This window comes from Talpa europaea (assembly GCF_964194135.1).
Source record: "Talpa europaea genome assembly, chromosome: 1".
Classification (NCBI taxonomy): Eukaryota; Metazoa; Chordata; class Mammalia; order Eulipotyphla; family Talpidae; genus Talpa; species Talpa europaea.
In genome coordinates this window covers 32,341,663-32,367,904 of record NC_140073.1, presented here as the reverse complement: position 1 = coordinate 32,367,904, position 26,242 = coordinate 32,341,663, and the positions used below count along the sequence as shown (strand labels likewise).

The 26,242-nt window shown below is 40.0% G+C and overlaps 1 protein-coding gene across 1 annotated transcript; it reads left to right on the top strand.

Moving 5' to 3' along the window:
• Nucleotides 1-13,640: 13,640 nt before the first annotated feature.
• On the top strand, nucleotides 13,641-14,585 carry LOC311180774 (olfactory receptor 10A3-like; the record flags this gene model as incomplete). Its single annotated transcript, XM_084248727.1, has 1 exon — nucleotides 13,641-14,585. The coding sequence occupies one exon, from the start codon at nucleotides 13,641-13,643 to the stop codon at nucleotides 14,583-14,585; it is 945 nt and encodes a 314-aa protein (XP_084104853.1).
• Between the last annotated feature and the right edge of the window lie 11,657 nt (nucleotides 14,586-26,242).

The window sequence follows — 26,242 nt, the reverse complement described above, 5'->3', positions numbered from 1 at the left end:
CTTCTAAATGATACATGGATACTGAAACCTTTTGAATTATCAATTGTAGGCATCATCTGTGGACTCCCTCAGCCAGTGCATTCTATTGCTATGCTTTCATTATGTGTTATACATTATGGTTAGGCTAATACTCAGGGTGTATGTTATGATTTCTGTGCAGTTTATTCATACCTGAGTGTTGTAGTTTACTAAAGTAAACTTCTGCCTTTCTTAGTTTTTGTTCTTCCAGCTAGTGATTTCCTTGCTTGACTTTCATTTGTCTGGTTTCTTGGTATGTGTTGATAGTTTTCTCCATACCTTCTACTGGCCTCTCACTAGGATCTTTTAGAAGGCCAGTAGCATCACTTAATTTGTCAACCATTTAGTCCCCTGGAGGAGGTCTTTCTGGAGACCCCATTCTCCTCTGACATATCTCTGGGTGCTTTGACTTGTTGCCTGGTAGGACTCATTTTTCCTGCTTGGATTCCTGTTTTTTTTTTTAATTTTATATATTTTTGCATGAAAGTACTGGGGTATAGGCCAGAGGTGCAGGGAGTGAGAGGATTAACCAAAGACAGAATGGGAAACAGAACAGGCAGATCTACTGAAAAACACTGCCGAGGGGAGCAGCAGGTGAAACAGGAGAGGTCTGCTGCGCCGTATGGGTCACCTCTCTGGCCAGGGATTGAACTCAGAATGCAGCAGTGATAGCACAGAGACTTAACCTGTAGGCCACCAGGAGGCCCAGCTTGGATTCCTGTGTCATAGTGCTCCTGTCTCTGTCCTTTCCTACTTTGTTGGAGCCCATCCACCAATGGTTTGAACAACTTAAAGAAATGGTGCCATGGTTCAGGACATGTTGGTGACAACAGCCTGGTTCATTTGTCTCTTGAGTCAAAGTGCCCTGGCCTGGACTGGAGTCACTGGTAGGAAAGGGCTGGGGTTTCTGAGAGGGATACTGGGTCTTTAACCTCTTAGGGGCAGAAACGATGATTCCCTCAGCCCCTCCCTTGTTTTTCAGCTTTATTAAATGGAGGAATGACGTCAAGTTCCTCACTGGTGACCATGGCTCATCCACTGATGTTCAGATGAAATGTGTAGGTGTTTCTGTTTCTCCAAGTTGTATGGTGTCCTCCATCTGTCCCAACCCCATGTGTACCAGGGCCTGTTAGATGTCAAAGGGGAGGTGTCTGGGTGGTCACACCCATCCTTTTAATACCAGCACCACCAAACAGAAGTGAACTGGTGGGTTTGGTTTAGGTGGGCCTAAGCTTGGGGAGCTGCATGAGCAGAAACCCAGATGTGTGTGCTTCAGCTCAGCTCCCAGGACCTTGTTTTCTGGGTTCCTGTATCAAGGAGCTGAGTCATCCTACATCAACTCCAGCTCTCCAAATCTGAGTGGATCCAACAGCCTAGACTGCTTCTTGACAAGCTCTAGTGCTGTCTTGTCTTGCTTTTTCAGCTCTGTCAACAGCATAGATTTTCATGGGAGTCTGAGGACTTATGTCAATTGTTTCTGCTTTGACAGGCCAGTTTTCACTCTGCCTCATAACTTTCCTCCAAAATCCCGTGTGTCTTAACATATTCTTAAAACTTCTCTTTCTTTTGGGTTCAGAGTCAAAACAATGGTATTTGAACCTCAATGAATTTCGCCATTTCATAATAGCTTTTGCTCCTCTTATTTTGCTGTGAGATGGATTCCACATTGGCTTCAGATCACTGCTGTAAACCTGAACTCAAGCTTTGCTTTTTTTTTTTTAAGATTTATTTATTTATACAAGAACTGGGGTGCAGTCAGAGGCGCAGGAGGGTGAGAGAAGTCACCAGAGATAAAGCAGGGAGCAGAACACGTAGATGGACCAAAGACACTGCTGAGGGGAACAACGAGTGAGACAGGAGAGATCTGCCGTGCCATGTGAGTTTCTCCCTGGCTGGCCAGGAATCGAATCCTCACTGCAGAGGCTGCAGACAGCTTCACAGTGTGGTGCTCAACCTGCTGTGTCACCGGGGAGGCCCCTTGGACTTGAGATTTTTATTAATTGTTTTTCTCCTTCTGAAGACTTCCTCCCTGCCAACATTTTAGTTCTGTATTTTAAACACAATTCGAGACCCTTCTCTCCTTTCTCTGTTTCTTTAGTATCTTCAAATGACTTCAGTCTTTAGGTAGTCCTTTGCCTAATGATCTGGTTTCTGAGTCTGGTTTCTATATATTTGTCTTCTCTTTCTGTCTCTCTCTTCCTACCCAGGCCATAAACCACAGTTTAAATCTTGCCTCTTTGGGAAGAAACAGATAACATTCAAAGGAAAACCAATCAGGCTGACATCAGACTTCTCCGAAGAAACACTACGGGCAAGGAGAGAGTGGAGGGACATAGTCAACAGACTCCAAGAAAACAGATGCCAGCCAAAAATACTCTATCCCGCAAAGCTCTCCTTCCTCTATGAAGAAAGAATAAGGACCTTCCCAGACAAACAGAAACTCTGGAATTTTATTACGACTAACCCCCCACTCCAAAAGGTACTACAAGGAATCCTAAAGCCAGAACCTCAGAGGGACGAATAACAACGAAAGAAGGCCAAAAAAAATTATTAAAAGAATAAATAAATAAAATCAAAGAAAGACAAACACAATGGCAAATACAGATGCTAACATATCAATATTAACTCTAAATGTAAATGGACTAAACTCTTCAATAAAAAGACACAGAGTCACAGGCTGGATTAAGAAAAAAAAACCCAATCTTTTGCTGTCTCCAGGAAACATATTTAGCTACAAAAGATAAAAATAGACTCAAAGTTAAAGGATGGAAAACAATCCTACAAGCAAATGGACCAAAAAAGAAAGCAGGAACAGCTATACTTATATCAGATAAAACAGATTTCAAACTCAAAAAGATAAAAAGAGACCCCAACAGTCACTACATTATGATCAAGGGGACAATACTTCAAGAAGAAATAACACTCATTAATATATATTCACCAAACGAAGGAGCACCAAAACATATCAGACAACTATTGTCATCTCTGAAAACAGACATCAGAGAAAACACATATGTAGTGGGAGACTTCAACACACCACTATCAACAATGGATAGATCAACGAGACAAAAAATAAGTAAAGACACTAAATCTCTAAATAAGGACCTAGAGCGCTTGGGCTTAACAGACATCAATAGAACACTAAACCCCCAAAAAATGGAGTACACATTTTTCTCAAGCGCACATGGATCATTCTCCAGGATCGATCACATACTGGGACACAAGACAAACATCAACAGATACACCAAGATTGAAATCATACCAACCATCTTTTCTGACCATGAAGGCATCAAACTAGAAATAAACCATAAAAAGAAAGCAAGGAACTCTCCTACCTCATGGAGATTGAAAACCACACTACTGGAAGACCACTGGACTAATGAGGAGATCAAAGAAGAAATTAAAAAATTCTTTGACTTGAATGACAAGGAGGACACCAATTTCCTAAATTATGGGATGCAGCAAAAGCAGTAATAAGAGGAAAATATATAGCAATAGAGGCTCACATCAAGAAACAAGACAGAGCTCAAAGAAACAACCTAATCTCGAAGCTCAAAGATCTAGAAAAAGAACAACAAAAAAAACCCTAAAACCAGTAGAAGAAAAGAAATAATAAAAACCAAAGCAGAAATAAATGAAATTGAAACTGAAAAACAATCCAAAAGATCAATGAAACCAAGAGCTGGTTCTTCGAAAAAATCAATAAAATAGACAAACCCCTAGCCAGGCTCACAAAGGAAAAAAGGGAGAAAGCACAAATAAACAGGATCATAAATGAAAGAGGAGAAATCACAACGGACACAGCAGAAATCAAAAGAATAATCAGTAACTACTATGAACAGTTATATGGAAACAAGTTCAACAATCTAGAGGAGATGGACAAATTTCTACAACTCTACAATCACCCAAAGCTAGATAAAGAAGAAGTAGAACACCTAAACAGACCAATTACAAGCAGCGAAATTGAAATGGTAATCAAAAACTTCCCCAAAAACTAAAGCCCAGGACCTGATGGATTTACAAATGAATTCTACCAAACATTCAGAGACAAATTAGTGCCTATCCTTCACAAAAAATTGAGAAGGAAGGGACAATACCAAACACGTTCTATGAAGCCAACATCACACCAATACCAAAACCGAACAAGGACAACACAAAAAAGGAAAACTACAGGTCAATCTCCCTAATGAACACTGATGCAAAAAACCTCAATAAAATTTTAGCTATCAGAATGCAACAATGTATCCATAAGATAATTCACCACGACCAAGTAGGATTCATGCCAGGGACACAAGGATGGTTCAACATCCGAAAATCAATCAACGTTATCCAACACATCAACAAAAAGAAATATAAAAACCATATGATAATATCAATTGATGCTAAGAAAGCTTTTGACAAAGTGCAACACCCATTCATGATAAAAGTCCTTGGAATTCTTGGGATACAAGGAACATACCTCAACATCATAAAGGCCATATATGACAAGCCAACAGCCAGTATCATTCTCAATGGTGAAAAGCTGAAAGCATTTCCATTAAGATCCGGAACAAGACAAGGATGTCAACTCTCACCACTGCTTTTCAATACAATACTGGAAGTCCTAGCCAGAGCAATAAGACAAGAGAAAGACATCCAAGGAATCCAAATAGGAAAAGAAGAAGTCAAACTATCACTATTTGCAGACGATATGATAATATACATAGAGAACCCCAAAAACTCCACAGAAAAACTAATTCAACTCATCAATCAGTTCAGTAAAGTGGCAGGATACAAAATCAACACGCAAAAGTCAGTAGCCTTCCTATACACAAACAATAAATCTGAAGAAGAAGAAATCAAAAAAACCATCCTTTTTATTATCAAAACAAAAAAAATCAAATACTTGGGAATAAATCTAACAAAAGAGGTAAAGGACCTATACAAAGAAAACTATAAAACACTGTTAAAAGAAATAGAAGAAGACACAAAGAAATGGAAAGACATCCCCTGCTCATGGATTGGAAGAATAAACATTATTAAAATGGCCATCCTACCAAAAGCAATATACAGATTCAATGCTATTCCAATCAAAATTTCAATGTCATTCTTCAAAGAAATAGAACAATTATTGATGAAATTCATATGGAATCACCAAAAACCCCGAATAGCCAAAGCTCTCCTGAAAAAACAAGAAGGGAATGGAGGCATCACACACCCAGACTTCAAACTATACTACAAAGCCATAATCATCAAAACTGCATGGTATTGGAACAAGAACAGACACACAGACCAATGGAATCGAATAGAAAATCCAGAAATAAACCCACCGATTTATGATCAACTAATCTTTGACAAAGGAGCAAAGACTATGCATTGGAGCAAAGAAAATTTGTTCAATAAATGGTGCTGGGAAAACTGGGTCGCTACATGCAAAAGAATGAAGCTTGACCATTACCTCACAGCATACACAAAAATCAACTCAAAATGGATTAAAGAACTAGATATAAGACCTGAAACCATAAAATACATTGAAGGAAATATAGGCGAAACACTACGTGATATGCACATCAAAGACATCTTTACAGGCACTTCACCCAAAGCAGTGATAGTGAAGGCAAAGATCAACAGCTGTGACTACATCAAATTAAAGAGCTTCTGCACAGCAAAAGAGACAATAACCAAAACAAAGAGAAACCCCACCGACTGGGAGAACATTTTTGCACACAACACTAATGACAAAGGACTGATCACAAAAATCTGCAAAGAGCTGATGAGACTCAACAACAACATAGAAAATAACCCAGTCAAAAAATGGCAGAAGAGCTAAAAAGAAACTTCTCTGAAGAGGAAATGCAAATGGCCAACAGGCATATGAAAAAATGTTCAACATCACTTGTAATCAGGGAAATGCAAATCAAAACTACCATGAGATACCATCTTACACCAGTGAGAATGGCACATATTAAAAAAACTAGCAACAATAAATGTTGGCGAGGGTGTGGAGAAAAAGGAACTCTCCTGCACTGCTGGTGGGAGTGCAAACTGGTCCAACCACTATGGAGAGCTGTGTGGAGATTTCTGGACCTACTAAACATAGAGCTTCCATATGATCCAGCAATTCCACACCTAGGTATTTACCCAAAGGACACAGAAACATCAATTCCAAAGAACACCTGCACCCCTATATTTATAGCAGCACTGTTTACAGTAGCTAAGCTTTGGAAACAACCCAAATGCCCAAAAATAGATGACTGGATCAAGAAGATGTGGTACATATACACCATGGAATATTACTCAGCATTCAAAAAAGATAAACACATGCAATTTGCAGCAACATGGATGGAGCTGGAAGGGATCATGCTCAGCGAAATAAGCCAGAAAGAAAAAGAAAAATACCGATGGTCTCACTCATAGCAGGAATCTAGAAAACTTAAATAAGGGACCAGGAAAATGAATAACCATAAGAAAGTGAAAATCAAAATCAACAAAAAACTATGAACCAAAGACACTCTAAGGGGGGTGGGGGGTGGGGAGGGGAGGGTTTGGGGTCAAAATAAGGGGGTTGCAATTGTATGGGGAATATAAAAATAAAATTTATTAAAAAAAATCTCGCCTCTTTGACTACTGATCTAGTTCTGGAAAGTTCTGGAAACCATTTTTATCTGACTGCCACATTTCTTATCTAGAATGATACCTGAGACAGTTTTAATGATCAAAGGGGCTAATCTATAGAAATCACTTTGCATAAAATGAGCACCTGTTTTATTATTGAATTTGAATCCTTATCTAAATTAGCAATCTTCCAGTTTTGAAATCCTGTGTGTTACTGAGTCCATGAGGCTGATATGTGAAGTCAATAAGCTGATAAGAATAGTTTTTTTTTTATCCTCTTGCCATATTTCAGTGGTTCCCCAAATATGTACAAGTTCTGTACAGGTTTACATAGACAGGGAGAGACTCACTTTTAAAATTTAAAAATACATTTTTCTTTAATTTATTTTTTTAAAATAAATTAATTTTTTTAAATTGAGGTAACATTATGTTGCTCCTATCAGGTACTACCACCAGCATCCATTGTGCTTCCTTCCCTTTTTGTTCTTATCCTGCCTCCTGTCTCCCTTTCTACATGCTTCATTCTATAGCCAACTTTCAGGGGTGAGTTTTTTTTTTAAGATTTATTTTTATTTATTTATGCATGCAAGGACTGGGGTGTAGGCTAGAGGTACAGGGGGTGAGAGGATATTCACCAGAGACAAAATGGGGAGCAAAACAGGTGGATCTACTGAAATACACTGCTCTCCTTAGACAGGAGAGGTCTGCTGTGCCATGTGGGTCACTTCCCTGGCCCAGATTGAACTCATGCCACAGTGGCTAGTGATAGCTTGATAGCTTGAGACTTTAACCCCTGTGCTATCAGGGAGGACCTCAAGGGTTAGTTTTTAAGCTTGTCTTTTCTGACCCTTAGTTTGGTATCTCTATATTCCTTACCTTGGCGACACCATCTGGTATTTATCTTTTCCCTTCTGACTTATTTTGCTGAACATTATCCCTTCCTGCTCCATCCATGTTGCTGCAAATGACACGAGTTTATCTTTTTTGATTGCCAAGTTGTATTCCATTGTGTATATATACCACAACTTCTTGATCCAGTCATCTGTTTTGGGACACTTATGTTGTTTCCATATCTTGGCTATTGTAAATAACACTGCAGTAAACATGGGAGTGCAAGTCTTCTTTTGAATTAGTAGTTTTGAATTTTTCAGGCAGATGCCTAGGAGAGGTAGATGCCTAGCTCATATGGTGGATCCATTTTTAATCTTTGAGACACTTCGTACTGTTTTCCATAAAGGCTGGACCAATCTGCATCACCACCAGCAGTGTATGAGGGTTCCCTTTTCTCCACATTCTCACCAGCATTTTCTGGTCTTTGGGCCATTCTCCCAGGTGTGAGGTGGTATTTCATTGTGGTCTTGATTTGCATTTCCCTGATGAGAAGTGATGAAACACATTTTTTCATGTGCCTTTTTGCTAAGTACATTTCCCCTCCACCCATATAGTCTATAGAGGCTTGCAGGGCTGAATAAACAGTATCTGTAAGAGGGAGGGGGTGGGATGAGAGAGATAGGTAGCTAAGAGCTATCAGCACACCCACATACCTACCTATTTGCCAACACAGATAATCACACATGTCACCTGTCAGAGAGGGGAACGGCTAAGAAAATTCCTCTGCAGCTGATCTGCTCGCCCTCCGTGGAGCTTTGTTCCCATCTGGTTTCTCATTGGTCCCCACTCAGCAGCTTGCAGAGCCACCAGAAAGCAGGCCTGGTGAAGGTGCCTTGCTTCACCTCAGGCTGCTCTTGCCTCAGCAGTAGTCTCTCGTATCCTCTGCCCACTTCTCCAGGTGCCCCGTCCGGCCCTGGCCCTTCACCTGGGACACCATGGCCCTGGCCCGCAGTCCCCATGAGGCAATGCTCTGGGCCTTGAGTGACCTTGAGGAGAACAACTTCAAGATATTAAAGTTCCACTTGCGGGATAGAAGCCTGCTTGAGGACCAGTGCCTACTGGCCGGGAGGGAGTTGGAGCACCGAGTCGGGTGGACCTGACTTCTCGACTGATTTTAATGTATGGAGCCCATGAGGCAGTGAAAGTGGTCCCCAATGTCTTGAAGGTCATGAACCTGTTGGTACTCATGGATCAGCTCAGCCACATCTGCCTCAATAGTGAGTGTGATGGTGGGGGACAGAAGAGTCAGGGCGGCACTGAGCTCTCCCTCCCCTATGATGCCTCCTTTATGCCCTTTGTCACTTTTGTCCTCTGTCCTTGGGAGGCCCAGTGCCCCAGAGTTCTAGGGTTCTCCCGCTGAAGGAGCAGACAGCTGAGGTGAAGAGGGGGGATTTTTTTATTATTATTATGATCTTTTAAAGATTTATTTATTTATGCATACAAGAGCTGGGGTGTAGGCCAGAAGTGTGGAGATGTGTGTGAGAGGATTCACCAGAGACACAGTGGGGAGCAGGCAGACTGACTGAAATACACTGCTGAGGGGAGCAGTGGGCGAGTCAGGAGGGGTCTGCTTTGCCATGTGGGTAGCTCCCTGGCAGGGGATTGAACTTGCGCTGCAGTGGCTGCAGTTAGCTTCACAGTGCTGAGACTTTACCTCTTGTGCCACCAGGGAGGCACAAGGGTTTTTTTTTTTTTAATAGAAATACCTCATAAGGTAATTTATGGCCATAATGCCCTACTCCCTATCTCTAGTTTATTTAAGAAACCAGTGTGTCTTAAACAAATAATGATAAATTACTTATTTAATATAATAACAGGTGAATTGCACTCATTCTGTAAGATGGGATAGTGTAAAGGATATCAATGCTGGCATTTAAAGGAAATGCTATACTATGGTATAACAGACTGTCTTTTTCATTCTGTATTTACAATTAATTGCTGTTTAAGTAGTTGCTACCCATCTTTGTAGAAATTTCTGGAATTTCCATGTTGAAAATGAGGCATGTCTTTCCATAGACCTCTAATCTTGCAGGCTCTGTTGGGACTTGACTTAGCTTTGTGCTTCCTATCAGCTTAGCTTCCACTTCCTTCTAGCTCATTTGTCTTTGCTCACACCTTCTTTTGTTCTGTTTGTTTATTTACTAACGTTCATGCATCGTTCATTTCTTAATGGGAGATGTCATAGTGGAATTGAGTCTCTTGAGTGAAGAGGTGTTATTCCCTACAGAAACCTCAAGTGCTGCTTCACGTCAGTGAAATTGATCTTTTTTTGTTCATATGGGGAAGCCTGTATAAATTGAGAGAAGTTCTTTGGAGAAGGCTTTTCCCAGCGCAAACCATGCAATGCCATAAACTACTACAGTATCAGTGCATTGAGTGAGTTGTACTTGGGAGGGAATTTTAAACTAATGGAGTGCAACATCAGATTAAACAGGATGAGTATCAGAGGCAAGAACAGAAGGGCCTGCTTCTGAACTGTTGGTGGGTTTGTCATTTTTATAGTTCTCACAGAGAGTTGGAGATGACTATGGATGAGAACTCAGGACTCAGGTAAGAATGCCAACTACACTGATTTTCACATTCAAAGAAAAGTCAGAGCACATTGGAGCGATGAGTAGTTTGCCTGCGCTAGCATCCACTCATGGAGGACAGCAGCTGGGTGGAAGGTGGTCAGAAGCAAGACCAGTCATGTGGGAAGTTGAACCCCAGAGGAGGAAGTGATTGGCTCAAAGTCATAGTGAGTGATCAGGACATGCTAGTGAATCAGTCAGGTCAGAATTAGGGGAAAAGATGGAACAATGAGATTCAGTTGTGTTTTGAATATTTCATGAAGGCAGTAGTTCCTCTTAAGGCTTAGTTACTCCCCGTTTATTTTATTCCATAACTTTCACAGCCTCCTAATATATATCTGTTTTAACAGGATACTCTAATTATTCTTATATTTTTAAAGTTTTATTGTTTTTATATCCTTGGGTTTTAATATGTAATTTTGTCTTTTGTACGTTAGAAATGGCATTTCAATATTTTTTTTCCTGCAGAGTTCACATTACTAATGTCATGTGATGTTTTGATATTGAAAATAGAATGATTAAGTCAATACAGACATTTGTTTTGACCTATCACATTGTGAAAGTAAATGAAAACACCTTTTGCCCTTTGCTAATATCCTAATGGTCTGAGCCTGAGAAAACATGGCACATATTAGGCTTGCTTATCCTTCTGCCTGCTGTCTTCCCTGTGTCCCACAGTGAAATTCTCCTGGTTTCTCTTAAAAGTCATTCTGAGAAGGGAGCATTGTATTTTATCCATACAGGAGAACCTGATGGCTCCGGAGTGGGGGGTGATGTTATTTTGCAGAGCTATGAGGGTAGATTGGAGGATAAGGTCCAAAACATGGGAAGTCAGTTAAGAGACCATTTAGTGATGGGGGGTTGAGGGCAAGAATAGAGGCAGTGGGCTGGGCAGCGTCACTTGGGCTGAATTGGGTGAGGCCAGATGGACTCCATGGGCCTGACAGTAGGTGGAATACTGGGGAGATAGAGTTGGCTTGGTGAGTGTGGAGGGGAATGGAGGAGAAGTGAAGTCCTTGGCCCAGAGGGCTCTTGGGAAGAGCAGCTGAAGTGGAGGGGGAGGTCAGCTGTGTAGGGGCTGGTGGTCTCAAAGGACTTGGGCACAATGTGAACCTCCTGGTGATACCCACCACTATTCCACCTACTTCCTCTGGCGATCATCTGCATAGAAGTCAAGCCTATAACCGCAGTTTTTAAAGAATAGTTCAGTAAACAAGCATGTCAGAGCCAGAGGATCCATGGTCATTTTCCTGCTCCACCAACCAGCAGAACTGAGTGCAGGGGACCAGCGGAAGGCAGGTATTCAATTAAGGTCATGGCAGAGTCAGGCCTGGTCCCAGCTCCCCAGATCAGTGCTGTTTCCAGAGCTGTCAGGGTCTCAAACTTCTGCAAAGCTGTGGATTAATTCTGGTGCTCTTCCTTCTCTTGTTTTTTATTTTTTATTCCCTCAGGCTCTATATTCCTAATTTTGAAATTCATTCCTCCAGGTATTCAATGAATATTAGTTTAGCATCTATTATACTATTTATGAGAATACAGGAAAGACCAGAAGAAAGTTCCTGTCCCCTGGAGCTAAATATCAGGAGGGAAACATAGATATTTAGAATAAAACCTAAATAGATGTGATATTTAATTTGCTGCTGAGTGTTATAGTAAAATATACACCAGAGTGTTGGGAGAAGAGAGGGCTGGAGTAGGGATTAATGTTCATTATTTTATGCTTTGTGGTCAGGAAGGGCCTATCTGTTGAATTTATGGCTAAATGTATATTCAGGGTACATAAGCACCCACTTCATAGGTGCTAAATCAGTATATATTGAATGATTAATGCGTAAATGCAATTTCTTTTTTTTTTTAAATTTTACTCAGTATTTTTTTTTTAAGATTTATTTTTATTTATTCATACAAACACTGGGTACAGTCAGAAGCGTGGGAGGGTGAGAGAATTCACCAGAGCCAGAGTGGGGAGCAGAGCAGGCAGAAGGACCAAAGCATATTGCTGAGGGGAGCAGCGGTCCGGGCAGGAGAGGTCTGCGCGCCATGTGGGACCCTCCTCTGGGGCCGGGGAGCAGCCGGGGATCGAAGCGGCGCTGCAGAGGCTGCGGGCAGCTTCGCAACCCAGCACTCAACCGCTGCACCACCGGGGAGGCCCGGTAAATGTAATTTCTAATGTGGGTCTGTGGGGTGTGGGAGCACAGGATGTTCAGAGAGGCACAGAGAGAAGGAGAGGCAGACCCAAAATGGTATTTTCTATAGCCCTATAGAAAATAGGTAACAAAGATAGGTCAGGAAAAACTTACCTTTTTTTTTTTTTTTAAAGGTTTTATTTTTTTTTTTAAAGATTTATTTATTTATACAAGCACTGGGGTACAGGCCAGAGGCGCGGGAGGGTGAGAGAATTCACCAGAGACAGAGCAGGGAGCAGAACAGGAAGAAAGACCAAAGTACACTGCTGAGGGGAGCAGTGGGCGTGACAGGAGAGGTCTGCCTCGCCATGTGGGAATCTCCCTGGCCGGTCGGGAATAGAACTGGCGCTGCAGAGGCTGTGGACAGCTTCACAGCATTGCGCTCAACCCACTGTGCCACCGGGGAGGCCTGGAAAAACTTACCTTTAAAGTTTCCCATTAAAACTAATTTCGATATAATTAATCATAGAACTGCTATGCAGATCAATAAGCTTGAAGCTATTTACTTATGCTGATCTGAGAAAAGTACATGTAAAATTCACTCCCTTTAAAGTGTTTCTGTATTTATTTTGTGTCCTTTTGATATATTTCATTTTAAGCAAGGAAATATAAATACATTTTGACTTTGGTATTTTAACAAATGTTTATCAAAAACTTTTTTTTAAGATTTAAAAAAATATTTATGCATACAAGAACTGAGGTATAGGCCAGAGTCACGGGGGGTGAGAGGATTCACCAGAACAGAATAGGTAGCAGAACAGGCGAATCTACTGAAATACACTGCTGAGGGGAGTAGCAGGGGAGACAGGAGAGGTCTGCTACACCATGCATGAGTTAGCTCCCTGGCTGGGGATCCAAGTAGGCCTTCACAGTGATAGCACTGAGACTTAACCACTATGCCACTAGAGAGACCCCATCAAAATTTTTGCTTTAAATTTATTAGTTATTTTTTTTCCAGCTGTATTTTGCTATTTGTTTATTTACAACACTTCATTTGAAAATGCATATACATATGCAATCGGAAACAACAGAGATATAAGACAATGTAATAGACAATGGATTCTAAATAATTTAATGCCTGTGTATAGTGTAAGAGTAGAATTCATTTTCAAGCTAGCAGTAAATGTTGCCAGAGAATACTGCTATTATTCTGTACTTTTAAAAGAAGGTGCTAGCAAGGATTCTTCACTTTTTCATTTGTATTTGAAAGATTCACTGTTCCAACATATTGACCGTTCTCAAAACTGCCTACTTGAAGATCCATCACAATGTGCTCTCATTGCATCTTCTGTCAAGAATTTCAGATTGAAGCCCTCAGCTATAGGACTGTGACTTCCTTAATTAGGTACAACGGCCACAGAAACAATACATCTCTGCTGAAATGAAAAGGCTGAATGAGAGCTCTGTGGTTGAATTCATCCTCCTGGGCTTTTCTAACTATCCTGAACTGCAAGGACAACTCTTTGGGGTTTTCCTGGTTGTTTACCTGGTGATTCTGGTGGGAAATGCCATCATTATAGTCATCATCTCCCTGGAACAGAGCCTCTATGTCCCCATGTACCTATTTCTCCTGAACTTGTCCATGGTGGAGGTGAGTTTCAGTACTGCCATTATGCCTGAGATGCTGGTGGTCCTCTCCACTGCAAGAGCCACAATTACTTTTGCAGGCTGTTTTGCACAGATGTTTTTCATTCTTTTTTTTGGTGTGACTGAATGTTTTCTTCTGGGGGCAATGGCTTATGACAGATATGCTGCCATCTGCCATCCTCTGAACTACTCAGTGATTATGAACAAAAATGTTTTCACGAAATTAGTATTGTTCTCATGGGTCTCAGGGATTGTTACGGCTACTGTGCAGACCACGTGGGTATTTAGTTTTCTCTTTTGTGGCCCCAATGAAATTAATCATCTCTTCTGTGAGACTCCCCCAGTGCTAAAGCTTGCATGTGCAAACACCTTTTTTTTTGAAGTCTATGCTTTCATTGGCACCATTTTGATTGTTATGGTCCCTTTCCTGTTGATCCTCTTGTCTTACATTCGAATTCTCTTTGCCATCCTGAAGATGCCATCCAACACTGGGAGGCAGAAGGCCTTTTCCACCTGTGCCTCCCATCTGACTTCTGTCACCCTTTTCTATGGCACAGCTAGTATGACCTATTTACAGCCCAAATCTGGCTACTCCCCAGATACCAAGAAAGTGATGTCATTGGCTTACACGTTACTCACACCTCTGCTGAATCCACTGATCTACAGCTTGCGAAACAGTGAGATGAAAAGAGCTTTGATAAAATTATGGCAAAGAAGAGTGAATTTACACACATTCTGATAGCTGAGAAGTTATCTGTATTTGGACATTACCCATGGAAATCTGCTTAAGTTTAATATATTATCAACTTTTTGCATTTCTTGTATGAATATATTTATTTTGTTTAGTTCAATACCATATTAGGGAACTCTTCATTTAATGTGTCTATTTTCATTTATATTTTATAGTTTTATAAATTTTCATAACATATACCAACATACCTTCTTTATCTGTTTCTCTGTTGTCATCATCCAGGTCATTACTGTCAATTATCATAATAGTAGACATAGATGAAATAAACACTTATTTTTTGTCTTCTGATGTGTTATTTTTGTACTGTATATTCCTTAATTTAGGTCTTTTGGGATGGAGTGTTTGCACCTATAAATTTAATAGTCTGCAGAATTACTTTTTAAATCATTTAACATTTTTGGGACTCATCTAAAGGCCCACTTTTTCCCTAGTGGGGTAGACCTCAAGATTGAGTAATAGATAAAGTATTTATTGAACAATAGATGAGGTAGAATGAAAATATATTCCATGAATGTGTACACAAATACAGTTATTTTGGGGAGATGAAACTGATTCTATCTCATGGGCTCACACAGATTATTTTTCAAAACAGTACTTCTCTTGGTGTTTTTTTCCCCATATATTCATGTATGCTCCTTAATAGAGAATCACATGAGATTTTTCTTCACATCTCAGTTGATAATACAATTATATTTTTCACTTATAGAACTGTGTTTTAGAGACTTGTTATATTTCCTTTTATACATCCAAAATATCTGTAAACATTTTGTATACAAACAAAAATGTTTTATTATTATTTGTTGTAGAAAATTAGTGAATAATGGTTTTTACGTATTTTTTTATGGTCCTGAGTCACGTTATAACCCATTAGAATTTATTTATTTATTTAGATCTCAATGAAGACATTAGACACATTTTTAAAAAAGATTTATTTTTAAAATTTATTTATTTATTTATACAAGAACTGGGGTGTAGGCCAGAGGTGTGGGGAGGGGAGTGAGAGGATTCACTAGAAACACAGCAGGGAACAGACAGGCAGATCTACTAAGATACACAGCTGAGGGGCACAGTGGGGGAGACAGAAGAGGTCTGCTGCACCATGTGGCTTAGTTCTATGACCTGGAATCAAACTCATGCTGGAGTGGGTAGCAATAGCTTGATAGCACTGAGACTTTAACCCCTGAGCCACCAAGGAGGTCCCCTCCAATAGAATTTATTTTGCCACATTTGTAATATTTAATCCTGGCATTCTATTTTATTTTTCTATTTGTAAATTGAAAGGGACCTCTTTATTGTTTCTATGTCATAGAACTGATTAAAGTCTTTAGTTTCTGCTCCAATTGTGGTAATAAAGGGATGAAGTACTATTTTTGTGTCATTAGAAAAAACAATTTTTAAATTACTATTGCTTCTGCTAAAAATGAGAAGCATAGATACAAAAATGGATTGGATTCCACAAAAAGAAATTTTGTAATCAATGATTGAAGCCATTTTAGGAATATTAATCTTGCCCACTTTCATGCATTTCAAACTTGAATCAATGAACTGCCTAATACTTTTCTCTCCATAATTAACTCCAGTCACCATTTCTGAAATCTTTTATCATTGAAGCACCCTGCTGTTATGGGAGGTATCTATATTCCACATTACAAAAGGCAATCTATTAGGTTAGTCTAGTGCAATCTACAAGTCATTTTACTGCCTGATTTCAAGACTATTTTGAGTATTGTCTGTGCTTGTTGTGATTTTCAGGAATGAGACACTGACAGAGGTAGGTGTATAAACCCCTGGATAAGGAAAAAATACTGAAACATGAATGGGCAGGAATAACCTTCTGAAGGCAACTTGGCGTGGCAACATCTTCTTGAAACCAAACAGGGAGTCTGGATTGTCCAGTGCAGGTATCCTGGTGGAAAAGAAATGGCTAGACTCTTGGTTGGCCTGGGGAATCTCTGAGAAAAGTGTGACATTTGCAATTTTGAGCAAAAGTAACAAAGCTGGTAGTATCACATGATTTGATTTCAAACTATATTACAAAGTTCAGTAATCAAAACAGTATGGTACATCATATAAATAGATATAAAGATCAAAGAAATGAAAAAAAGAGTCCAAAAATAAACCCAAATATATAAAATTAATGAATAGTTGAAAAGCTAACCAAGAATACACAATGGTGACAGGATAGTTTCTTTAATAAATGGTACTGGTCAAATTGACTAACTACATGCAAATGGTGACTTCCACCACATCCAACAACTAATTAAAAATGTTAAAGACAAGAGTGTGAAAACTGAATCCATAAATCTCCTACAAGTGAAAAATGAGATTAGATCCTTGACATCTGTCAAGATTTTGGCAATGATTTTTTGGATGTGATATCCAAAACAAAAACAACAAAGGAAAAAATAAACAAGTGAGACTATATCAAAATAAAGAGCTTTTGCAGAGCAAAGGAATCCATCTGCAAAAAGATAGGCAGCTTACAGAGTTGTCAAAAATATTTGCAAATCATATATCTGATGAGTTAATGCTTTGTCTCTTATATACATAAATAAATTTAAAAAATAAATCATATATCTGATGAGTTAATTACAGGTACATGTAATGATACTCAATGCCACAGCTTATCAGGGAAGTGAAAAAAAAAAAAAAACATCACAGTGAGATATCAACTCACACCAGTTCAGATGACTATTATAAAATGACAAGAGATAAGTATTGGTGAGTATATGGAAAGTAGTGAACCTTTGTGTTTCCCTGGTGGGAATGAAAACTGAGGCATAACTATGGAAAAAGTATGGCGATTTCTCCAAAAATTAAGTGAAGAACTACCATATGAACAGTAATATTTATATTTATTGGATATTTATATGAAGGAAATAAGATCACTATCTGGAAGACCTACCTGAACCTTCATGATCATTGGACCATTATGTGCAATTGACAGAAAATAGAAACAACTTAAAAGTCTCCATTAGCAGATGAAGGGATTAAGAAAATGGGATCATCTGTTAAGGCACTGCAAACCTACATGGTCCCAGGTGTTGCTGCTGAGTCCAATACAGCTGAGAGTGTTGTGGCTGCCTTGAACTCTCAGTGTCCCATAGAAAGGTTACAGACACCCCACCTTTTGCTTTACGGATATTTTGTTGCTGTCATGATTCCCCCCAAGTTGTTCTATGTGTACCAATCTGCTGGATGCGCTCAGAAATCTTAATTCAAAGGAACTCAGCCTTCAGAGATGTATTTGGAACCCACGATACAAAGTCCTATTACCTCTTCTTCACACAGAAAGTTTGATGGCTTCCACCTCTTATGTTGAGCACTTAGACTGTGTGTCTATAGAGAGTGTATATGTGCAATGCTCTGCAGGTGTGCATAGCTGCCTCTTTAGAGACAAATTTGAACTGGATTACCGAGGATGCTGGTAAGCACCCACCAAGCTAGGCTATGTTGCTCCCTAAAGAGGTGGGAATTACCCACAGACTAACTCCCGAATGTCATAGTGAGCTTGGGAACCAAAAACACACCCACTCTACATCTCTGGATATTCATGGGACAGAGGAGGCTATTTAAAAAAACAAGGATCTAACATTAACTGAAGTTTAGATATGACATTTCACTAAGAAGTCACATCCAGTTAAAATTAACTCAATGAAAAATGAAATGGCCCAATTACATTCATTAAAAAAAAAACAACAAACACACACACCTTGATTTCCAGTTTTTGGTATGTCTGGCTCTTTCTAACAATGGCATTAAGACTTTCACTTTGACTTCCTCTGTTGCTCCTTTTATTTGCTCTTAGGTCTGAGTCACCTCTATTTTCAGAGAAGATATTGACAAGGGGTGTCATCCTAAGCCACTGGCACAGTCAATGACAGCAAAAGAAGAGAATGTCTTTATCAGTGTTTCTAGCAGAAACATTGAGCGAGGACCATAACCTTGACCCAGGGAAGAGGCGAAGCCTTGAATGATCTCTGTAGTCTGAAGATGGACTTCTCTAACTGGTTAGGCCTGAATGTAACAGCCTAGGTCACATCTTAAGGGAGGGAGAAGCACCCCTGAAACACAGGGAATGCAAATGGCTCCAAATGGAGGACTCTGAGCAGAGAAATATGTGTAAAGATACATTGTGTCTGATGGGCAATGAGATTCCTCTGTTCAGAAGTCTGGGCAGCTGAGTGCAGCCAGGCTTGAGGGCTTGGTGGTCAGAGGAAGCAGTGACCTCAGGGGCTCAGAGAGGCTGGGTCTGCTCTTGGGCCAATGTTCTTTACTTAGCATCCCAATGGGGAGTGGGAGCTGTGAACCATGGGAAAGAGAGACTGTGGTCAAAAGGAAGAAACTCTCCTTAGGAAACAGCCGTGGCCGTCCCTTCTGAAAGAGTAGGGCTAGAGAGTGACCGGGGAGGAGGGTGTCAGACAAAACACAAGATGCCTAGTTGAATTTGAACTCAGATAAACAATGATAATTTTTTTCTGAGACTTCTGGGACATACTTATACTAAAAAGTTACTTGTTGTTTATCTGAAATTCAAATGGAACTAGGAGACCTGTATTTTTATTTGCTTGGTCTGCGGCCTCTAAGTGGGGAGAGTGGGGTGGGGGTGCAGCTGCTGTAGCCCCTTGCTTTGTGGAGGAAGACATCAGCTGCTGTGGCCTGATTGTTTCTGAAATCCTCTCTGCCTCTCCTCACCTTTCCTGGGACTCCTAAATGGAAAATATCCTCTTGTGGAACTTATGAAATGGTTGGCTCCTGTAGCAAGTTAAAAAATGTGAATACATGTGAGTATCTTGTGAATATCTGGGGGAGGGTTGCCCAGATTCATAAATCAAATTTATGTTAGTAAATTCACAGGCATATTGGGAAGGGACAGTGTGCTCCACATGACAACTGTGGCACTGTCCAGGGTAGGGGTGACATGGACACCAGCTCTGGAGTGAATGACAGGGGATACAAAAGTTGCATATATGTAAGGTCACTTGGCACTTACAGAGAAAGTTCACCCAATGCTGCCTATTTCCTGCCTTTTGTAGGTCTTTTACATGTCAGTATGTGAACAGATGTGTGTAAAATTGGAGTTAAACTTTCCAGACCCAGAGTACAGAGGCACAAAACTGGTTATAAGTTTTTATTCTTTCCCAGTGCACATAGGCACCACCAAGTACAGGCCTTCTAGTCCCAAATACTGTGTGAGTCTAATCTCTTTTTTTCTTTTCCATTGTTTCAACCTAGAGGCCAAGATTTTTGTCCACAGCTCTGACATGGGGTTTTCATTGCAGCTGCCATTTTAGGGTCATTTTTGAATGCTGTGAGTCTCATTCCTGGATAATGCCCAGGGCGTAGACTTTCTCTTACCCAACCTTGATGGACTCTTATGTCTTTCTGCACAGAAACAACTGGAGGGTTTCTTTCATGTTATAATTTCTTATGCAATTTATGCAATCATGCTATAATTTCTTATGGCAAATGACCTGATGGAAATTAATTCCTTTTTTTTTTAATAGAAAAAGTGGCTTAGGATTCTTAGAGGGTGGGAGACAATAAACATGACCCTCTCTTCCTTTGTGAAACTTTCTGTGACTTCAGGAGACTAGGCTGGTCTAGTTCTGCAGATTTTGATCAATACCTTCTCTAGCTTCTGAGACTTAAATGTCAGCATGATTTTGTTTTCCTCCTTCTCTTTATACATATTAACTTTAGAGGATGCTCTCTGTTGTTAGTGATGTAGCTGGATCTATATGACAATGATCTTGAAATCTGGAGTTCATATCTGTTTTCTTTGCTCCAGATTCATATCACTGGTTATTCTTTTGGGAGAGGCCTGAGCATCCAACACTTGGAATAAAGTATGCTGGAAAACTTGAACACTACAGAATTTAAAAAACAACAAATTCGTTTAGGTTTTCTCTTTTGTCCTCCTGTCCAAATGAATTTGTATGGAGAATATCATCTATGCTTTGCTTTTTTCCTGTTTATTTTAGAGAAGACTTCTGGAAACATTTCCAGGAATGTTTTCTACAAGGTAGTATGGATACAACTCATCTGTCCCTGGGCATTTGTTTCCATAACTTGGGCACTGTAAATGGTCTGCAATGAACACAGGAATGCACATATCTCTTTGAATAAGTTTTTGCATTCTTTGGGTAGATACCTAGGAGTGGAATTGCTGGCTCATATGGTAAATCTACTTTTAACACTGTGAGAAACCTCTATACGGTTTCCCATAGGGGCTGGACAAATCTACCTCCCCATGAACAGTATACTAGAGTTCCTTTTTCTATACTAGAGTTCCATACGATCTCCCACACTTGTTACATTTGACCTTGTCTTTTTGATATGGTCCATTCTCACAGGAGTGAGGTGGTATCTCATTGTGCTTTTGATTTGTATTTCCCTGTTGATGAAAGATGATGAATATTTTATCATGTGCCTGTTGACCATCTGTATGTCTTCTTTGAAGAAGGTCTATTTAGCTCCTCTGCTAGAATATTTCCCCCTCTTCACCTACTGTATCTATGTCCTCCATGACTATCATGGCACCCTCTAGAACATTTCTTGTTTTGCTCATCAGTCCACCCTATTCATATCACTTCTAGTCTGTTATGAAAAAAAGGATGACATTTGATTTGACTTCCTTGCATTCCTACATCTAGCATTCATAATCATGCTTATTGAAAGATAAGGCAATTGTAGAATATATAATCAAAGGAATACCACACAGCTATTGAAAAAGAGGAAATAGTGGCTTGTGGAACAAAATGGGTGGGCTGTGTGGTCATTATGCTAAGTGAAATTAGTCAGTGAAGGACAGATACAGATGGTTTCACTTTTCTAAGGAATATAACAAAACAAAAAATTTACAATGGCAAATTGCAGCAAAAAAGAGATCTTGGACTTAGTGAAAAAATTTATTGGTTGCCACAGGGAAGAGGGAAGAAAGGATGGGAAGAAGGAAGTAGATGGCTATTGACCTGGGTGGTTTGGTGAAGGGTGGAGAACATGTATTCATATGGAGGAGAAAAATGTAAACCCCAAATTACAATAAAAATACAAAAAATAGAAACATGCTTTTCCATGTGTACAGAGGTATTTGAGTGTTCTGCCAACAATGCCTTGATTTCTCTAAGATTTTTTTTAAAGATTTATTTATGCAAACAAGAGCTGGGGTAGAGGCCACAGGTGCAGGGGGTGAGAGGATTCACTAGAGACGGAGTGGGGAACAAAACAGGCAGACAGACTGAAATACACTGCTGAGGGGAGCAGAGGGCGAGTCAGGAGAGGTCTGCTGCGCCATGTGGGTTGCCCTCTGGCTGGCTGGGGATTGAACTCGTGCTGCAGAGGCTGCGGACTGCTTCATAGTGCAGTGCTTAACCCCTTGCGCCACCAGGGAGGCCCCTAAGATTTTTTCTTTATTAAACTTTTCCAGGCATGTGTGGCTAGGATGATGCCACCTCCAGTTAGACCATGAAAAGTGCGTATGAAGCAACATTTCCATCCCAGTCACAGTCACCATGTGTGGTTCATAGTTTCACATGTTACGGTGCTACAGTGAATGGTGTGGGAGTCCTCCTTGGAGTTTTAGTGAATTAAAACCTTTTTTCCCCACTAGATAACTGGTAACTTGCTGAACACAGATGAGAAAGGATGTGACCCTCATTATTGTTGATTGCCTTATTGCCTCTAGGAGGGGGATATTTCCTTGAGAATGGGACTTATTCTAGGAAAGCAGAAAGGAGAAATAGAGGAAGGGAGCCCAGGTTGAGTCCATCTCATCTGAATTTTAGATGAAACAAAATCTGAAGATTCATTCCCCTGACATTTGCTGGCATGGGCCAGTGGCTTCATAGATAGCTCAAGTCGGTACAGACTGACTCTGAGGCCTCTTGTCTCTTACATATTCCTGTGAGATCAATAACATTGCCAGCATTTTAACAGAAAAGAACCAGAGACATAATGTAACTGCTCAATCAGACAACTAGTCTAGATGTTTTGTCTTCAAGTTAAAAAGCCCCACTTATATAATTATCTGCATGATATTGCCTTGCTCTTCCACAAATTTCAGTGTTTCCATCTTCCTGGTAGAAAACATAAAAACCTTTGGTAAGGGCATCCATGCTTTCCACAAAGTAGTGTCAGTCTATATACATGTCTTAACATGTTTCCTATCATTGCAGAAACAGTCCCTCCTTCTAAGCTTATTTGTCTTTGCTCAAACCCTCCTCTTTGGTTCTGTTTGTTTATTTACTAACGTTCATGCATCGTTCATTTCTTAATGGGAGATGTCATAGTGGAACTGAGTCTCTTGAGTGAAGAGGTGTTATTCCCTACAGAAACCTCAAGTGCTGCTTCACATCGGTGAAATTGATCTTTTTTGTTCATATGGGGAAGCCTGTATAAATTGAGAGAAGTTCTTTGGAGAAGGCTTTTCCCAGGGCAAACCATTCAATGCCATAAACTACTACAGTATCAGTGTATTGAAATGGGTTGTACTTAGGAGGGAATCTTAAACTAATGTAGTGCAACATCTGATTAAACAGGATGAGTATCAGAGGCAGGCGGTAGGTAAGAATAGAAGGGCCTGCTTCTGAACTGTTGGTGGGGTTGCCGTTTATAGTTCTCACTGAGAGGTGGAGATGACTATGGATGAGAACTCAGAACTCAGGTAAGAATGCCAACTACACTGATTTTCACATTCAAAGAAAAGTCAGAGCACATTGGAGCGATGAGTAGTTTGCCTGCGCTAGCATCCACTCATGGAGGACAGCAGCTGGGTGGAAGGTGGTCAGAAGCAAGACCAGTCATGTGGGAAGTTGAACCCCAGAGGAGGAAGTGATTGGCTCAAAGTCATAGTGAGTGATCAGGACATGCTAGTGAATCAGTCAGGTCAGAATTAGGGGAAAAGGTGGTGCAACCAGATTCAGTTGTTGGTTTCTGAATATTTCATGAAGGCAGTAGTTCCTGTTAAGGCTTAGTTACTCCCTATTTATTTTATTCCATAACTTTCACAGCCTCCTAATATATACCTGTTTTAACAGGATACTCTAACTATTCTCATTTTAAAGCTTTACTTGTTCTTTAGTCCTCTGGGTTTTAATATGTAATTTTCTACTTTTGTACATTAGAAATGGCATTTAAATGTTTTTTTTTTCCTGCAGAGTTCACTTTATTAATGTCAGGTGATGTTTATTGAAAATAGAATAAATTAATACAGACATTTGTTTTGACCTATCACATTGTGAAAGTAAATTAAAACACCTTTTTGCCCTAGGCCAATGTCCTAATGATCTGGGCTTGAGAAAACATGGCAAGTCTTGGGTTTGCTTGTCCTTCTGCTTGCTGTCTTCCCTGTGTCCCACAGTGAAATCTTCCAGTTCAAAGCAGCATCCCAGGCCAGCAGGCCTCCACACTCATGCTGAACATCACCCAAGACCTTTGATTTGAGCAAGTCATCTTTCCTTAGCCTTTCCCCTCCACTTACTTGCCCTTACACTCATGGTATATTGTGGTTATATGCTTTTTTCTCTCTTCTACTCCATTTAGAAATTATTTTTCCCTCCTTGAGTCCCTAAGGCAATTGTTACCACTCTGATTTCTTAAAAAAATCATCCTGATAAGGATACAGGAGAACCTGACAGCTCTGGATGGGGGTAATACTATTTTGCAGAGCTATGAGGGTAGATTGGAGGATAATCCAAAAGCTGGGAAGTCAGTTAAGAGACCATTTAGTGATGGGGGGGGGTTGAGGGCTAGGATAGAGGCAGTGAGCTGGGCAGCGTCACTTGGGCTGAATTGGGTGAGGCCACATGGACTCCATGGGCCTGACAGTGGGTGGAATACTGGGGACATAGAGTTGGCTTGGTGAGTGTGGAGGGGAATGGAGGAGAAGTGAAGCGCTTGGCCCAGAGGGCTCTTGGGAAGAGCAGCTGAACTGGAGGGAGAGGTCAGCTGTGTAGGGGCTGGTGGTCTCAAAGGACTTGGGCACAATGTGAACCTCCTGGTGATACCCACCACTATTCCACCTACTTCCTCTGGCGATCATCTGCATAGAAGGCAAGCCCAGCAACCCACAGTTTTCTAAGAACATGCCAGAGCCTGAAGGATCTGGCGTTATTTTCCTGTTCCACCAACCAGGGGAACAGAGTGCAGGGGGACCAGGGGAAGGCAGGTACTCAATTAAGGTCATGGCAGAGTCAGGCCTGGACCCAACTCCCCAGATCAGTGCTATTTCCAGTGCTTTCAGGGTCTCAAACTTCTGCCAAAGCGTGGGTTAATTCTGGTGCTGTTCCTTTTCTTGTTTTTGAATTTTTATTCCCTCAGACTCTAAATTCCTAATTTTGAAATTCATTCCTCTAGGTTTTCAATGAATATTAGTTTAGCATCTATTATGCTGTTTATGATCTGTAGTCAACATAAAAAAATATCCTGGCCCCTGAAGCTGCATTCAGAAGGGAGAGTTAGTTAATTAGCATAAATAATTAACCTAAATAGCACCTAAATAATTATGTGCTATTTAATTTGCTGCTGATTGTAATGATAAAATATAAACGTGGGTGACGTGAGTCAGGGAGAGCTGGGGTAAGGATAAATGTTTATTATTTTATCGTTGTGGTCATGGGAGACATGTTTGTTGAGGTTATGGTTTAATTAATACATCTAGGGTACATAGGCACCCATTTTGTAGATACTAAATTAGTATATGCTGAATGACTAATTAAATCATTAAATGTGATTAACGGTTAAATGCACTCTTAATGTGAGTCTGGGGGGAGAGTGTGAAGAAAGGTGATTCAGAAAGGGAGAGGCAAAGAGAGAGGGAGTGGAAGAACCAAAATGATATTTTCTATAGCCCTAAATTCATTTTATGGTGACAAAAACTCATCTCTAAAGTTTCAGGAAAAACTCATCTCTAAAGTTTCCCATCAAGGTAAATTCTAGTATAATTAGTTGGAGAACCTCTGAGCAGATCAATAAGCTTGAAGCTATTTACTTATGCTGATCTGAGATAAGTACATGCAAAATACACCCATTTTAAATGCTTCTGTATTTTTTTTGTGTCCTTCTGTTACATTTCATTTTAAACAAAAGAAATATAAAACTATTTTGAATTTGGCATTTTAACAAATGTTTATCAAAATTTTTGCTTTAAATTTATTAGTTATAATTTTTTCCAGATTTATTTTGCTGTTTATTTACAACATTTCATTTGAAAAATCATATACATATATAACTGGAAACAACAGAGATACATACATCAGTGTAATAGAGAATGGAGTCTAAATAATTAAATGCCTATGAATGGTGTAAGAGTAGAATTCATTTTCAAGCTAGCAGTAAACGTTGCCAGAGAATACTGCTATTGTTTTATACTTTTGAAAAAAGGTACTATGATGTAAAATATATGCATATAGAAATTAAAAAAATAAAAGAAGGTGCTAGTCAGTATTCTTCACTTTTTCGTTTGTATTTGAAAGATTCACTGTTCCAACATGTTGACCGTTCTCAAAACTGCCTACTTGAAGATCCATCACAATGTGCTCTCATTGCATCTTCTGTCAAGAATTTCAGATTGAAGCCCTCAGCTATAGGACTGTGACTTCCTTAATTAGGTACAACGGCCACAGAAACAATACATCTCTGCTGAA